Below are 16506 nucleotides of genomic sequence, written 5' to 3'. Positions count from 1 at the left end.
TCAATCACTCTCTATATCCAGATAACATAATCTGCAGCATACAGCAAACTGAAGTGAAATTGGCCGTATTTTGTCAAATTACATATCACCATGAAGAGTTACAGACTACATTTACTTTAACTGTTCATGTACATCAGATTATTTACTTTTGAACTAACAAAGTCCATGTAATAGTAGAAATTAAAGGCAACTGCTGGAAGGGGACTAGCAATGCACACCGCCTTCGTGTGCGAAGGCCGAGTTATTGAAAGCAACATGGATAACGTTGTGGATTGTATGATCTAGATACAATTTGCATTACAAGATGACACCAACTTGATATCAGCCTCCTAACTATGTTTCAGTTCTCCTGAGAGACTTTCTTGCAGAATGTAAATGAACAAAGGTACGCCGTTCAGTTTCTATTGCAGAAACCCTTATTGATTGCTAAGGTACCCGAAGTGCAGAAGGCGCTGCCCCGTAATACAAGATAAGCGATGAATATGACATATATTGCTAAGGCAGAAGAGAGAAGACAGCTGATGAGTAGGCCATGAACTTCAGCAGTGAAGAAATCGAGCAAAAGGTAGCCATTGATGATTATCAGAAAACCCACCATAATCCAAGTCACGACCTGAATCAGAAAACCAAGCAGTGTAAGTAAGCATGCAGGACATGTTTTAGACAAGTTAATCTACCAATAACCAGATTTAAGAGACATGTACACTGCTAGCATTTACAATTTAGATATCCTCAACAAGAGAAAAATAAAGAAGATGACCACTTTGAACCAAAAAATTAGCATTAACTTCTGATAGAACATCTTGAAATAGCCTTATCGAGAATTATGAGCCATTCCTATCTATGGAGGCCTAACCTTCTATGGCCTTTTGAGTTCTCTAATTACCAAAGCCTTCTCATATATCATAACACTTTCAGCAGCCTAAGACTTTGTTCCCAGTTTAAACTAAAATGCAGAATTAGAATACTACTGCCACCTCATTTAATATCTATCATTTGTTTTCTTAAAAAGATATTTATTTTATATTTGTTAGTAAATAAGAATGCTAAACAATGGTGACAACATGCAATATATCATCATCATCGTCACATTATCCTCAATTTTTCCCATCAGTGTTTGACTCGTAATAGAAGGTCAGTCAAAATTGCCGTGACTCCATTAATGATTTCACAAAAAATTATGCAGACTGTCAAGTTTGCATCTGACCTCTATAATTGGTCCTAGATTCCTGACAAAGATATCTTCAAGCATGAGAAGAACTCGATTCACAACCTTAAAGGTCAGTTGATACGAGAAAGATCTTTCTTACTAATTGCAATTTCAATTCATTATCTGGGAAGCAACCCTCCTAAAAAACAAAAACCTAAACTTAGTCAATACATATAGAATAATTAGAAGAATAGGTAAGTAAGAACCGTAACTTACCTATTTATGTTCTATCCATATCTCTATCAACAAACTTTCCTTTCAGAAGTAGAGTATTATGATAAGAGGAAATATACAGTTGAAAACCATCTTCTAGATATACTAGAAAGTTCAGATAAACTAAAATGCCAATGCAAGAATCGAATGATATACACTGAAGTCACAAAATGAATCCAACTTTAGACAGTCTAAAACTTACTTTCATAATGGGGCCGATCCTGAAAGCCCCCATAAGCTGTTCTTTTGATACCAAAGCAAGAAGTGGAATTAGAGCAAATGGTATCTGAATAGACTGAAGTACATTAAGTGACTCATTCAATATATCCATGGCCGAGTCGTCAGTGTCAAACAAAAGAGCAACTATTATAGTTGGCAACATTGCAAAGCTTCTTGTGATCAGTGAACGAGCCCATTTCTTCAAACGAAGATTCAAAAAGCCTCCCATGATAAATTGTCCAGCATAAGTGCCAGTGATGGTACTACTCTGTCCGGAGGCTAATAATCCAATACCCCATATATAGAGAATAGGAAATAGTTTACCTCCATATTTTTCTTGTAAGAACTGCCCAGCATTCTCAAGTCCTATAGAACTGGCTACTTCTGTGCCATAGAATCCCTTTGCAAAAACTGTAGTAACACACACATTGATAAAGAAGGAAATAAGAAGAGCAACAGTGGATTCTATGGAATAGTAACTCATTGCTTCTCTAACATGACTAGTTTTGCTATTGTCGATCTTTCTTGACTGTACAAGAGCAGAATGCAAGAATACATTGTGGGGCATAATGATGCAGCCGACCACCCCCACTGCCTGCCTTATTGTACTTGAACTCAGTTTTGGAACTAAAACACCTGTGAGGGGTACAGTAAATTAGTCCTATTCGTATAAGAATCCAGACAAAATAATACCATTGAGCAAAAACATTTTATGAAAAAGCCTTAGAAATTAATTACCAATTAGAAATTCCTTGCCACTGGGCTTGGCTTCACCGAACATTATGGCGAATGAGACAGCCATCGTTGCAATGAGAACCCCAAAGAATGCTTCTAATTTCCTCACACCATAGTTCTCCAGGAACAGGAAGATGAAGCTGCCAAGGAGATTGAACACAACAGGTACATTAAACCAAAGTTTCTGAAATCATAACAGAAATCAGAAGGTAAAACCGATCAATTATGGGTGGAACTTGCAATCATCAAATAGTGACCAAATTTGTTCTCGTATGATATAAGAAGCTCATAAAATAAAAGCAGACCTCTTCTGATGGAGATTCTGAAGCTTAAAACGGAATAAAATCAATTACCATACTCCAGTCATTTGCTATAGGAGTACAAATCTAGCCCAATTAACTCATTGACTATTTAAATTAAGATCTGGACTGCCATCAGCAGAAGTCTTGACTCTTCAAAACCCGACATCATCCTCCAAAAAAAAGTTTCTAACCCCAAAGATATATTAGCAATATCCAGATTTAGTGGGAAGTAAAACCAGTCAACAAATTCAGAAATAACAAGTAAGCAAAAAATTCCAACCAAAAAAAAAAAAAAACTTTGTTTCGGGTCAAAGTAAATAATTTCATTGACCTGAAAAGAACAAGAATAAGAGAAAGGATATCACTTCAAACATGGACAGTCCCTATTTTTGTTTTCTTTATAAGTTGCAAAAAGAGTTGGCATCCAGGATCTGAAATCAGTCAAAGAACTTATGTTAAAAAATTCAACTAGTTGTCCTAATTCTTATCATATATTAAAGAAAAACCATAAAGAATATGGTGTTTTGCTCAATTGAGCCAAGTTAAGAACTAGAATCGGCAAACTCTGCTTCCTTGCCCTGGAAACTTAAACTAATACTTGCAGGTAAGACAATCCATCAAACAGAAACGTGCCTTCCTATGATTAAACAATCCCAAGTTATAGGAACAAAATTGAGCTCCCTACTCTTCAGAAAAAGAAAGAGAGAAAGATAAAGATCAAACATGGAAGAAAGAAGGACTCGACGATTGAGAATCCCAAAAGACAGATCTTAACCAATCCGAAGCCGTGATGACCACCCCAGCCCAAAGAGGGATCACTCCGCCGCTGAGTATCTTGATCGCGATCGCGCTGCCGATCACCTCCTGGATGTCGGCCCCGATGAGAGCGAGCTCGGCCATGATCCAGAGCGCGATCGTGGCCCACCGTGGGTACTCCTCGCGGCAGAGCTCCGCCAGGTGGCGCCCCGTGGCCACCCCGAGCCTCGCGGACAATAGCTGGATGAGGAGACCCATGGCGGTCGACCAAAACAGCAACCATAGGAGCGAGTATCCGGCGCAGGCGCCGGCCTGAAGGTCGCCCTCGAGGTTTCCGGGGTCCAGGAACGCGATCGACATCAGGAACCCCGGGCCAGTGAACCGCCACAGCTTCCGCCACGAGAAGGGTGGGAGGGAGCCGTCATCCTCCATCGAACGGTCGTCTTCAGAGACGGAGATCACCACCTTCTCGTCGGCGTCGTAGGCCCTCTCCGCCTCGTCATTGGAGCCCGGCCGGGTCTGGAGGAGGGGAGCTGCCTCGGGTCTCAGTGGAGAGTCCATGGCCGAGCTCTGAGACAACGGAGAAGTCGCGTAAAGGAAATGGAGCTCCTCTTCTCAGTTCTGCTGCCCGCACTCCCTGTGGATAACCTACGCGATCTGTGGATCACCAACGCCTCCCTTCGCGGGTGCGGGGGAAACGAGATCCGCCAGCGAAGACGGCGTCCCCCGCCGTTGGGAACTAACCAACGTGGCATGTGATGATGAGTTGGCGTGGAGGACGTGGACGAGTGGTGGAGTGGAGCTGACCTGGTGAACTTCCCTGTCAAGTTCCCGACAGGGATCACTTTTCCCTACCATAAAACCGGCGGACGACACCCTCAAAAGGATGACGTGTTATAGGTCCAACAGATATCCTGTATTCGAGACGAAGCACATGATCCACGGAGACGAGTAAAATACGAGTTCGAAACTTACCTCGACGGGCTCCTGAGAGGCGGCCCCACCCGCGCAGTGCGGAGTGAGTATGACGTGACTCGGAGGCGGCGACCAGGCGGGTGGACTACGCCCGTCGACATCGCGCTATCCTCGTGGCTCCCACAGTTCGGCCTCCTTCCTCGTGTCCACGTGTGCAATTCGTAACAAAATAAAATATAGAAAATAGTAAATTAGGAAATAGGGTTTTCTCGTATTTTAAAAATAAACTGTTTATTTATTAGTATATGCATCCCTCAATTTTTTTCCCTCACAAAAAATAAATTACATTCGACACACAAAAAAACATTTCATCAGTACAACCTCGTAATACCTTTCAAATGTGAATAACTAGTAATTAGTAACTAATTTAAATTAAGAATATATAGAAATAATATCAATTTAAGATATGTATATATATATATATATATATCAGAAATACTTACTATATATGTTACCAGAATATTTAGCTCTGTGTTAAGACTTTCCATAGAATAATACCTCGAACTATAATTCATAGCTATAAAATCGATGGGATAAATACAAAAATGATCACCTTTATACATGTGGCCCATACCATCATGCAAGAATGAATACATGAGTTGTTATATCTACATCGGGATGGATGATAACATCAACGTGATGAAGTGAAGGCGTGTAGAATTGGTACGGTGGATGACTTACGTTTGCCACCTTCTCTTGTTCCTTTGTCCTCATCTCGCTGATACGTATATATACATGATGATGTACTTAATTATTTTTAACATTAATTATAATCTTAAATCCAATGATCACTTAACATACTATTAAAGAACCCCTAAGTATGTTATCTGACTTTTCCTAATACAAATTACATTTTATATATTTCGCATATGACCAAATTGTGTTTCTATTCAATGTGAATGATAGGGAAATCTAATGAGATACAAGCAAATGCTACAGATAAAGTATTAGATGAAAGATTAACCAAAATATTTTATTTGGTGGTTGATTACTGCATTTATACATTTAATGAGTATATATATATATATATATATATATATATATATATATATATATATATACTGCATTTATACTTCATTTGGACTGGGTCGACACCCTGGTTTAGATCGGGTCACTTGTTAGCCCAAGCTCGACCCGGACCGGGATCGGCGTTTGAACCCTAATGCGATAAGAGAACAGCGGGGGAAGCGAGCACCGTATGCGAATGGCGCCTTCTCTGGACTTCCATTCCAACTTCAATCTCAGCTTCAAGGAGAAGACCTAATCCCAAGGTACGAGGTTTCGAGCCTTGGGGACTGAGTTTCTTGTGATAAAAGTTCAATCTTTGTTTTTGTTCAATCAAGAATCGTTGTCTTTTCCTCTACTTTGTTAAGTTTCTTTTGGTGGAGTTGGAGAAAGGAGGAGGCCACTGATTGCTTGCTCATGACGGCGAAGAGTACAGGCTTCGAAGCAGAAGAAGCTTCAGCTTCGAAGTTCTTGTTGGCCATGTTTGGATTATGGGCCCATAACTATGAAGAGATTAGCTGCACCGATATAAAAGATGTCATTGAGCTGCCTGCCCTTTAACACTAACGGAGACACTGGAGATAGCGACTTCATTGGAACACAGGTAGAAGTGAGGTAAACCTCTTTCACTTCTTCCTTTATCCATCCCCTTCTCTCTGCTACAACCGTGCTGGCACTACGTCGTATCATGTCTTGTTAACAGAATGTATTGTTGTTGCTAGCAAAGCAGCATTTAAATCTTGAATTGGAGTTCTTGGCAAAAGAATTATCTTTGTGTAAGTTGAATGGTAGCTTAGTTGGTAAGGACTTATGACAGTTTATTTCCAAGTCCTGGACTCGAATTCCACCTACGTCACTTACCCTTTGACAAAAAAAATCTTTTTGTTATTTAGTGCTATAATCTAAGTGTCGATTGTGGGTATTGGTGCAAAACTAAGTTTGTCGCATGAAACTTTCTGGCTGTCGTGGCCAAAACAATCTATCTATTTGCTGTGGTGAAACTGCATATGTTTGGCCCTCCCCTGACCTTGCAGTGGCAGGAACCAGGAGTCTTGTTTACCAGCTATCCATGTGTAGGTTGTGTCACCGTAAGAATTCTTTGGTGCTGATTTGGGAGGATCACAATCTTTAGTGTAGATGGATTTCCAGAATCTGAATATTAGAGAACTCTTTCACGTTTTTAAGAGCTTTGCCAAGTGACATTTGGAATCAGATGACCTATCATTCTCTAGTCCACATCATCGCTAACTTGGTTATTTTAACAACGAGAGTATAAAATATAATTTTGTACATGTGGCTACCTAGTAATCCATAGAATCACTTGTGGTTGGATAATCTGAATGAACAGAATTATAAGTATATCTAACAATGTCACCAATAAGACAGAATCAGAGAGGGATGCTGAAGGCGGGGACAGTGATTGGAGTCGTAACAAGGTAGCCATTCTGGAAGGTGTGGCTGGATCACATCTTTGTTTCCTATTTTGGTTTCACATTGCTGCACATCGAAATAGAAGCTATCTGCGTCTGAGCTAAGCTTGGATACGGAAATCTTCATTTGTTTCTCGACGGTGAAGAAACATATTACAACCTCGGTTTGTTAAGTATGTGATCTTTAGGGTTAAAACCAGAAACCCAATAAATTTGCCTAAAATGGTAACCTGTAGTCTTGATTTTTGAATGGCTAGCTAAAGATCTAGTCATGGAACTGCAACCTCTTCCTTAATCCCAATAAATGTAGGACTTTTATGCATATAATGATATAATACATTGCTTTTTTTTTGGGCTGCTGGTTTTGGAGTCTTCTTGTGTGAGTCTTGCACAAGTAATTAAAAGAAGTAATTGGTGCTTTAACCATGATTCCGACCAGTATCGCTTGACTCAGTTCCTATTATCTGTCATTGTTTTTACTTCAAGATGACTTCAAGAGAAACTGAAGAAACTGAGTTTGATAACAAACTCAAAAGAATCTGGTCGAAAAATGAGCTTGATAATAAAGGCAACATCCTCTGAAGCCATCGGTGGCTCAATTGCAGTAAGAATTACTTACAGAAATTGATGACTGCTAACTCTTCTTTATTGCAATAGATTTATTTTTCTTCAACTTGGAAATTGAGTATAATGGCAGAATGTACCCAGATAGGTTAATTTTTCATAACTGATTCATGAAGAAGTATGAGCTGAACAAACTTCAAGCAAATGGCAGTTATGGAAATGGCATGTAATGGATGAATTAACTACAGCCTGAGACTCAAGTCAAGGTTTTGTTGTTCTGATGGTTGATCTGTAGGTTGAAAAACCTTTTGAAAGCTTCCAGGCCACTTTGAACCTCTAGCTTCATCAAGTGCAAACGGCGTCCTCGTCACTTGGATGTCAGAATTGATTTGATAACATCTTGGCACAATAGACATGCCTTTCTCTGGATGTTGCTTGGGAACAAGTGAATGAGAATGAACTGTCAAAGACTGGAGAGAAGATGCATAGAGGGAAAATCCCATCATCATTTTCTGTGACTGGTGAGGCCTCCTCGAAGCACCTCTCTCTCTCTTGTGCGCATTCTGGTGACCCCCCAAAGCCTGTGAGCTGAAAAATTTTCTCATGCAGAAGTTGCATGAGAACATCTTTCGACTTGGAGGTTTGGATTGCGAACTGGTAGAGCTTCCATCGGCTGATGAGGTTCTCCCACCAAGTGTCAGCTTCAGCCATGCTTGATGATCTTCATGAAAAATCTCCCTGCCATCAGAATCAATTGTTTGTCGTCCCGGCTTCTGATCGGTGTCTTTTTCTTCGTCTCTGATTTCGCCCTTTTCCATCCGGAAGCAAACAAATCCAGTAGCTGTTGAAGAGGAAAAAATTATGAGAGGTTTCAAAAGGAAGGGATGGGAAGTTGCACAGCTTTGATGGATTTGTGTTGGTTTCCCTTAAAAAGAAGCAGAACAAGGAAAGAAGTGGGAACAACTGTAAGGGAGGATTCTTATCAGTAGGAACAGAAGTGGCAATGGATATTTTAGCTGTATATATCTTTCTTTCCTACTAGTGACCCACATTTTGGTGCTTGTTAAAGCAGCAATGCTTGGTTTATGTTAATACTGTTGCCAAGGTCAAAATTTCAGATTCCCTACATCTTTTCTTTATCAGTTGATATCCACTTACGTGGTTCTCTTCTCTGAATAATACAATGTTGACAATGTACCAACTCCTTAAATGAACACATTTCTTAACTTGTTTCCTTGTTCTATGCTGAAAAAGTTCTCAAGTAGATTGGTACTTAATTTCTTCATGACAAGTTGTATGGCGTGTTTCACATTAAAATGATGTTCCCGTCAGTCGGTGGAAGGAAATTAAAGATTACTTTCTTTTGTCAAAGTATCAATCTTCATGGTGTGTTATTTTTTATCATTAAGATGATGCAAAACTCAGAATGTCATTTTCAGTGATTGCTCTGAGAGATGGTAATGGGCTTATAGTGATACAAACATACTTATTTGTAATCCAGATAAAAGTTCTTATGTTAATGTTACCCTCAAGCCTGAAACACTTACTATTTTATAGTTTGCACTCGGATGTGTGCCTACAGAAAAGTTTATTTCATGCTATGACTACATGACAGGCTTTCGTGAAAGCATTGAGCTGAGTGGAGATGCCATTACACTTCTGTCGTTGTTTATTTTACATCTTAATGTCCCCACGGAAGTTCCAATAATGGCTACAAAGCTTGGTGAGAGATGGGTGCTGCATTAATCTTGATTTACTGTTGTGCTTTCTTAGTGGAATATTTGGCTGGAGGAGTTCCAACGTAACTTGCCGGCCCTTTTTGTAGTGGAGGATGTTCAAGGAGAAGTGCTTTCAGAACCACTTGTACTTTGCAAGTAGATTGTTGTTTCGGTGGAATATCACTATTAAGAGGACAATGGGAAATTTAGTTCCTGTGAAAGATCAAGCATTTCCCTGTTGCTTTCTACTATATAGTGATGCAAGCCTTTATGCTGACTGATATTTCCTTGTGGTAAAGTTGTGCTATTGGATGTATGAGTCAGACAGTCTGATCTATAGAAAAGAGACAGGGCTTCTCTTCCACAATTGATTTCAACTCATGCATGCAGGAGATATGAATGTGGCCAGTTTAGGATCTTGTCTGAGACACACACTCGATCGTATTCATTCAGGAGTCTTCTTGGTGTCCCACCAGGTGATATAATGTACAAATCATGTTAAGAAGTCAACTCAGGCTACAGGCTTTCTTTATGGTGTATAAGCATAGGATTTATTGGCCTCTCATTATCCCTGTGTCGTTGGACTAATTACATCAGTTGATGGTATAGACCTCAAATTTCTCATTTGCTATAGTACCTGATACTCTATGGTTTTCTTTTACCCGCTAATAATTCATAAATTGTCGTTCATTAAAAATATTCCTTTGATGCACAGATGAATGCTTATGATGTCTTCTGACCTCTATAATTATGCAGATATCTCTCCCTTTCTTAGTTTGGAAGTCCATATACTGAAATGTTCCTTTGCTGACAAAGTGAGATTTACTACAGTGATCTGACCTAAATCTCTGTTACAATGGGACCACATTACAACATAACATGTGGTTTCGGGCTAAAGAGGCAAAGTGGTTCTAAAAGCTGATCCTTTTGAGTTCTAACTTCTTAATGGATGTCGAAAGAGGAAGATGTGGCCACCTCCATTAGAAAGTTTTGGTGCCATGGTGGTTTATGCCATCAGCAAGCTACAGGGAAAAAAGGTTTATGGTAAGGAGATGCCTGCTATCTTTCAGATGAAGATCAATACTTATTCTGTTTGGTTTCAGTTCCTCCAAGTATTTGGTGTGGTCCTTGTTATATATGGGAGAATATGGTAGGAGTTGGTTGTCAGCAAGTGACTGGAGAACAGATAGGAAGCATTGCTTTCAGATTTTAGCTCTCCTGAATCTTGTCCCAATCAAAACTCCTGTAGCTGAAGCCTTCATGTGCAGGTGTGCTGGTCATGGGCAAGAAATGAAGAAGGACCTGACCCGGGATTTCGAGGTTCTGCAATCTAGTATGCTTTATCTGCACCCAATACTCTTTTGAGTTCAGAATGGATTGTCAATTTCCAGACACTTGAACTTGAGCAAACTTGACTATTTATCTGTTGTCTTTGACACCGAAAGGCTGTGATTCCAGTGGGCACGGAATAGGGTTCCAGAAAGCAAGCCAGTTTTCTCCAACCCAACAAAACCACAATGATGATGCCAACTTGCAAGATATTGGGGTTGCTGGACCACCTGATCCCAGTTAGAGATAAGTACAGATCTAAAGAATCTCAAAGATAGATCATATGATGATCTTGTTGTTCCCTGCATCATGTCATGTGAAAAGAACAAGCTAAACCATTTGCACAGAAACATTCTTGACATTGAATTATTGGCATGCAGGATATATGGTCAGGAATGCATTACCTAAAGATCTCCACTAGTCAACTGTTCAGTTCTGCTGACAAGTCTATTTCTCATTGGTGGATTTGCAAGTAGCAAAAATGTGACAGACAAGTTCCATCCTTGCTTCCAACTACACAGATGATTGCTGTTAAAGACCAGGAGGACTATAGGTGCTCATGGGAGCAACTGGCAAGCACAATGTGGTAGTGTAGACCAGCACCTAGACTAAGACAACTAAACCTCATCTGTGGAACATAATTTCCTATCAAACTTCCAAGTTGCTCCAACACAGAAATGACAACTTTGGAAAGCTGCACCATTGGATTTTGTTGGGGGATGTGGCATTGAAACTCAATTCAGAGGATTTTCTAAAACAAATGCATACTGCCAAATTAAAATGAGTGGTTCTTTTGTTAACCTAATCTAAGAAACAAAAGATGCTGGTGTCAGAAAAGCAAGGAGATGCCATTCGAGTGGAGTTAATTGAATCCAAACAAAAGAGGGGACTGAGGAGACAAATAAGAGTTAAATATCTGAAGGAAAAAAGGATGTGTTTTCTCACAGAAAAGGAAATAAAAGGGAAGAAAACAGAGACGCAGCAGATCGATAGGAGAATGCTAATTGCCATGGCTGTACCATGTACACTGCTTGTACATGAAAAGATATGTTATCCTTTGCAGTTGTATCCTATTGTGGATAAAAAGGAGAAAAAAGCAAAATGATTCCAGACAAGTTACTATTTAGTCAATGAGATGTCGAACCGGATGATAAGACCATCTTACTCCTTTATTCGGTGATACAATGACATTCACATCAAGAATACTAATCTTAGTATATACAATTAAATTACAAATATGTATCGATCTATCAAAGAAACAGATGATATCAGAATCAAAGACAACGTATTGGTCAGGAATAACAAGAATGGGATGTTAAATGTGAATCGCAAAGCTGAAAGCCCTGGAAAGATGCCAGCAATAGAACAACAAGAACAAGTAAAATTTGGCAAGCAGCAAGGATGGTAATCCCAGAATTGGCATCAAAGTCTTACTCTATCAAAATATATTGTTGGAATTAAATTTGTTCAAATTTCATCGAAAGAAATGTTCATTACATCAAGAAGAAAAAATAGATTAAAAGTCTATAGAAGGATAAGTCAAATTGGTTATTAGTTTTTGAAAGAATTTCTTGAAAGAGAATGATTCATCTTTAATATAATTAATGTAATGTATCTTTGGGCACTATATATACCCCATATGTTGGGTGATGAAATAGATAGAGTTTCTAAATTTGTAAAGAATTTTCTTGAGAGAAATATAGAAGATTGAAGCTTGTCCTACTCTTCATCTGTTTGATATCTCTATCCCTTCTTCCTATCAAGATCAACATTTGGTATCGGAGCCATAGGTTAAGCTATGACCTCTTCCTCAAGTACCATCCAACTCCAGATCTCCAGATTGATAAAAAAAAATTATGACATATGGTGCATTCAAATGAAGGTTCTTCTAGGCTCCTAAGATGTATGGGAGTTTGTAGAAGATGGATTTGCTGAACCAAGTTCAGCAAAAGAAGGAGCAATGAATATAGAAGGAAGAAAACAACTCAAAGAAAGAAGGAAGAAGGAGAAAAAGACTTTGTTCACGATTTACCAAGAGCTTGATGATACAATATTTAAGATCATCACTCCAGCAAATACTTCAAAGGAGGCTTGGGAAATGCTTTAAAAAACATTCGGTGGTGTTGAGAAGGTAAAGAAACTTCGTCTATAAGTTTTACGAGCCGAGTTTGAAAAATTACAATAAGGTACTTCTGAAACTATTTCTAATTACTTCTCAAAAATTATTTATATTGTTCATCAAATGAGACGAAATGATGAACAAATAAATGATCAGAGAGTAATAGAAAAAATACTAAGATCTCTAGATCCAAAATTTGATTTTATTACTGTTGCGATTGAAGAATCTAAAGATTTGAAAAAAATATCTTTAGAAGAACTTATGGGTTCCCTTCAAGTTCATGAACAAAGGATTATAAAAAGAGGAGAAGACAAAACTATCGAGCAAGAACTACAAGCTAAGTTTGCTCTTGAAAATAAAAGAGAATCAAATTCTCAAAAAGGAAGAGGACGAGAGCAAAGAGGAAGAGGGTACAAAAATCAGACCAATAAAAAATCTCCAAACAATGAAGGTGGTGGAGAAAATTCTAGCCAAAGAAGTCGAGGTTACGGCCAAGGATGTGGCCAAGGCCGTAAACATGGCAGAAATTATAAAAGGTCTGAAATACAATGCTATGTTTACAAAACGTACAGACATTACTCTTATGAATGTTATTATAATCCTAACAATCAAGGTGATAAGGCAAATTTTGTTGAGAAAGAAAAAAACAAAAATCAAGTTTTGCTAATGAGTTATGATAATTTGAAAGAGGATCAGTCTATGATATTATATCTAGATACAAGAGCCTCAAATCACATGGCATCAAAGAGCTATTTTTAGAAATGGATACAAGTTATTCCGGGAACATTATATTTGGTGATTTATCTCAAAGATCAATAAAAGGCAAAGGTAAAATTCTCCTTGAACTTAATATTGACAAAGAATTATGCATTTCATATGTTTATTATGTTCTTAATATGAAAAATAATATTCTAAACTTAGGACAATTACTTGAAAAACGTTATGATATTGAGATGAAAGATATGGCTCTCTCAATTTGTGACAAGAATAAAACATTGATATCACATGTGAAAATAGCAAGGAATAGAATGTTTCCTCTGCATTTAAGTATCTTTAATCAATCAAATTATTTTAAAGCTGATGTTGAGGATATTTCTACACTTTGACATCTTAGATATGCTCACTTAAATTTTGAGGCTTTGAAACTTCTAGAGAAGTATAATATGGTGACAGGAATGCCAAAAATTGATCACACATCAAAATTATGTGAAGCAAGTGTCATGGGTAAGCAAAAAAGAAAGTCTTTCAAAGTTAGAAGAACAAAAAGAGCATGTCATCGACTTGATCTAGTGCACTCAGATATTTGTGGCCCTATTAATCCAGTATCATTTGGAGGAAGCAGGTATTTTCTTACTTTCACTGATGATCATAGTGGCAAAATTTGGGTTTACATGTTAAAAGAAAAGAAAGAAGTTTTAAGCAAATTTAAAGAGTTTAAGGATTTGGTTGAAAGACAAAGTTATTGTAAGATTAAATGTTTAAGAATAGATAGGGGCGGTGAATATATATCAAATGAATTTAAAAGATTTTATAGAAATAATAAAATTCTACATCAATTCACCATGTCATACACACCTCAACAAAATGGTATCTCAGAAAGAAAAAATATGACTATCCTTAATCTGGTCCGATGCATGTTAAAGGAAAGAAAAATTTCTAAAGAATTTTGGGGAGATGCTATTGCTTATACAGTTTATTTGCTTAACAGGTTTTCGACAAAGCGAATTAGTAATTTTACACCGGAAGAAGCATGGAGCATACAAAAACCAAGAGTTGATCATTTGAGGATTTTTGGAAGTGTTGCATTTGCTAAGATACCAGAAGAAAAGAGAACAAAATTAGAAGATAAAAGTCATAAATGTATTTTGCTAGGTTATCTAGAGAATTTCAGCGGTCACAAACTCTACAATCCTATCACAAAGAAAGTTGTGATGTCAAGAGATGTTGAGTTTGATGAACAACAGATTTGGAACTGAAAAAGTGATGAGCAGTATAAGAAAGTTATAGCTTCAGAAGAAGATGATATAATACAAGCAAGCACCAAAATGGCTTTGTCGGAATCATTACCTAGATCAGCTAGGTCATATGATTCAAGAAGTCCAATTATAAGAAGAACAAGACGAGCTATATGATGTAACTCAAATGATTGATATTAATAATGATGAACTTTCTTTATTTTATTTTTTTGTTGGATATGATTCATTAATCTTCGAAGAAGCTTATAGAGATGAAAAATAACGACGAGCTATGAATGAAGAGATTCATGACATTAACAAAAATAATATATGGGAGCTTACTACACTTCCAGAAGACCACCAAACTATCTGTGTTAAGTGGATCTTCAAAACAAGAATAAATACAAAAGAAGAGGTGAAGAAATACAAAGCCAGATTGGTTGTAAAGGGATACAAACAATAATATGTGATTGACTATTAAGAAGTATTTGCACTAGTTGCTCGATTGGAGATAGTAAAATTACTTATCTCTCTAATAGCTCAAATGAAATGAAAAATTTTATAAGTGGATGTCAAATCAGTATTTCTTAATAGAGTTCTTGAAGAAGAGGTATATATTCAACAACTTCTAAAGAAACTTAGCATGTTAGATGAAACAAATTTAAGGGGGGAAAATGTTGGAATTAAACTTGTTCAAGTGTCATAAAGAGGTTCATTTCATCAAAAGAAAGATTCATTATATTAAGAAGGAAAAATAGATTAAAAGTCTATCGAAACATAAGTCAAATTGGTTATTGGTTCTTGGAAGGATTTCTTGAAAAAGAATGATTTATCTTAAATATAATTAATGTAATATATCTTTGGGGACTATATAAACCCCATATATTGGGTCATTAAAATAGATAGAGTTTTTGAATTTGTAAAGAGTTTTCTTGAGAGAAATATAAAAGATTGAAGCTTGTCCTACTCTTCCTCTGTTTGATATATCTAACCCTTCTTCCTATCAAGATCAACATATATGTCATAGTTATTCAGGGAACAAACCAGCATTTAGTGAGCAAAACAATCAGTAATATTTATTCTAATTTTCTGGATGATGCCAACAAGACAAGGATCAAAGACTTATATGGTTCACACTCAATTTTGATCAATTTGCTCTTTAGATTATAGATTTTGTGATTTGTTTTCCTCATTTGAGCAGGGAGAATAAGAGAATCCAAGATGAAGCTCTCACCTGAACAGACCGAGTAATATCTCCATGATTTGTCTGAATTTTGATCCAGCTAAATTTGACCGGTGAATGATCAGGTTTCTAGGATAATTACAGAAAGAAGGAAGCTGATATCTTGTTTTATGTTGCCACGCAGTCTCAAACAAATAGCAGACATTATCTTGACTCAGATTCCTTGTGTTGTGTAAACAAAGCCCTAACACCAGATATTTTGGAATAGGAGAATGCAGCTGTGAGTTCTTTACAAAATACTTGATGGAGAAGATGAATCTACTGTATTCACAAAGCAGTTCCCAGATGGTAACACGGAGATGATCATTAACAAGAAGGATGACAACAGGAAAAGATATAATCACAGTTGCAGGTAAATTCAAGCTTCAAACTTGGAAAGTTGATATTTTTCATGCTCATTTGACAAACTGAAAGAGTGCAATTCCTTGCTAAGATCTTCAGTATAACTCAAGCTAAATGGTCAACCAGTAATCTATGATGTCATGATGTCTCACTTTGATCATTCACTGTTGGACATTCTTTCCTGCATCCTTTCAACAGGACTGGTCGATTGAAGGTTGTGGAGGACATCCGAAAATTAAATTGTGTTGGGTGATTACTCTGAGAGACACAAACATAAGTTCAGTGGCATGCTCCTTGAGACAAGATTAGAGTATGTTTTACGCACTGTTTTACCTAGATTGAGCACATAGTGGAAAAAGCCATGTATGCAGCCTTACACTACAACAGGAGA

At 37.6% G+C, this 16506-nt stretch overlaps 2 protein-coding genes and 1 long non-coding RNA gene across 3 annotated transcripts; 1 reads left to right on the top strand and 2 right to left on the bottom strand.

The window, feature by feature from the left end:
* Positions 1–49: 49 nt before the first annotated feature.
* LOC103979427 (metal transporter Nramp2) lies at positions 50–4102 on the bottom strand. Its single transcript, XM_009395570.3, has 4 exons — positions 3455–4102; positions 2381–2517; positions 1626–2278; positions 50–613 (listed from the first exon to the last, which is right to left on the bottom strand). The coding sequence occupies exons 1-4, from the start codon at positions 3994–3996 to the stop codon at positions 395–397; spliced, it is 1551 nt and encodes a 516-aa protein (XP_009393845.2). The 5' UTR covers positions 3997–4102; the 3' UTR covers positions 50–394.
* A 1473-nt stretch (positions 4103–5575) lies between these two features.
* LOC135626763 (uncharacterized) lies at positions 5576–11749 on the top strand. Its single transcript, XR_010492425.1, has 4 exons — positions 5576–5681; positions 5784–6030; positions 9025–9730; positions 9884–11749. It is a non-coding gene; the product is annotated as an uncharacterized LOC135626763 (long non-coding RNA).
* On the bottom strand, positions 7474–8414 carry LOC103979429 (zinc finger protein 2-like). The gene has a single exon (XM_009395571.3). The coding sequence runs from the start codon at positions 8225–8227 to the stop codon at positions 7652–7654; it is 576 nt and encodes a 191-aa protein (XP_009393846.2). The 5' UTR covers positions 8228–8414; the 3' UTR covers positions 7474–7651.
* Positions 11750–16506: the final 4757 nt, after the last annotated feature.

Source organism: Musa acuminata, chromosome BXJ1-3 (assembly GCF_036884655.1).
Source record: "Musa acuminata AAA Group cultivar baxijiao chromosome BXJ1-3, Cavendish_Baxijiao_AAA, whole genome shotgun sequence".
Classification (NCBI taxonomy): Eukaryota; Viridiplantae; Streptophyta; class Magnoliopsida; order Zingiberales; family Musaceae; genus Musa; species Musa acuminata.
The sequence above is the reverse complement of the archived record's forward strand: the minus strand, read 5'-3'. Positions and strand labels throughout refer to the sequence as shown.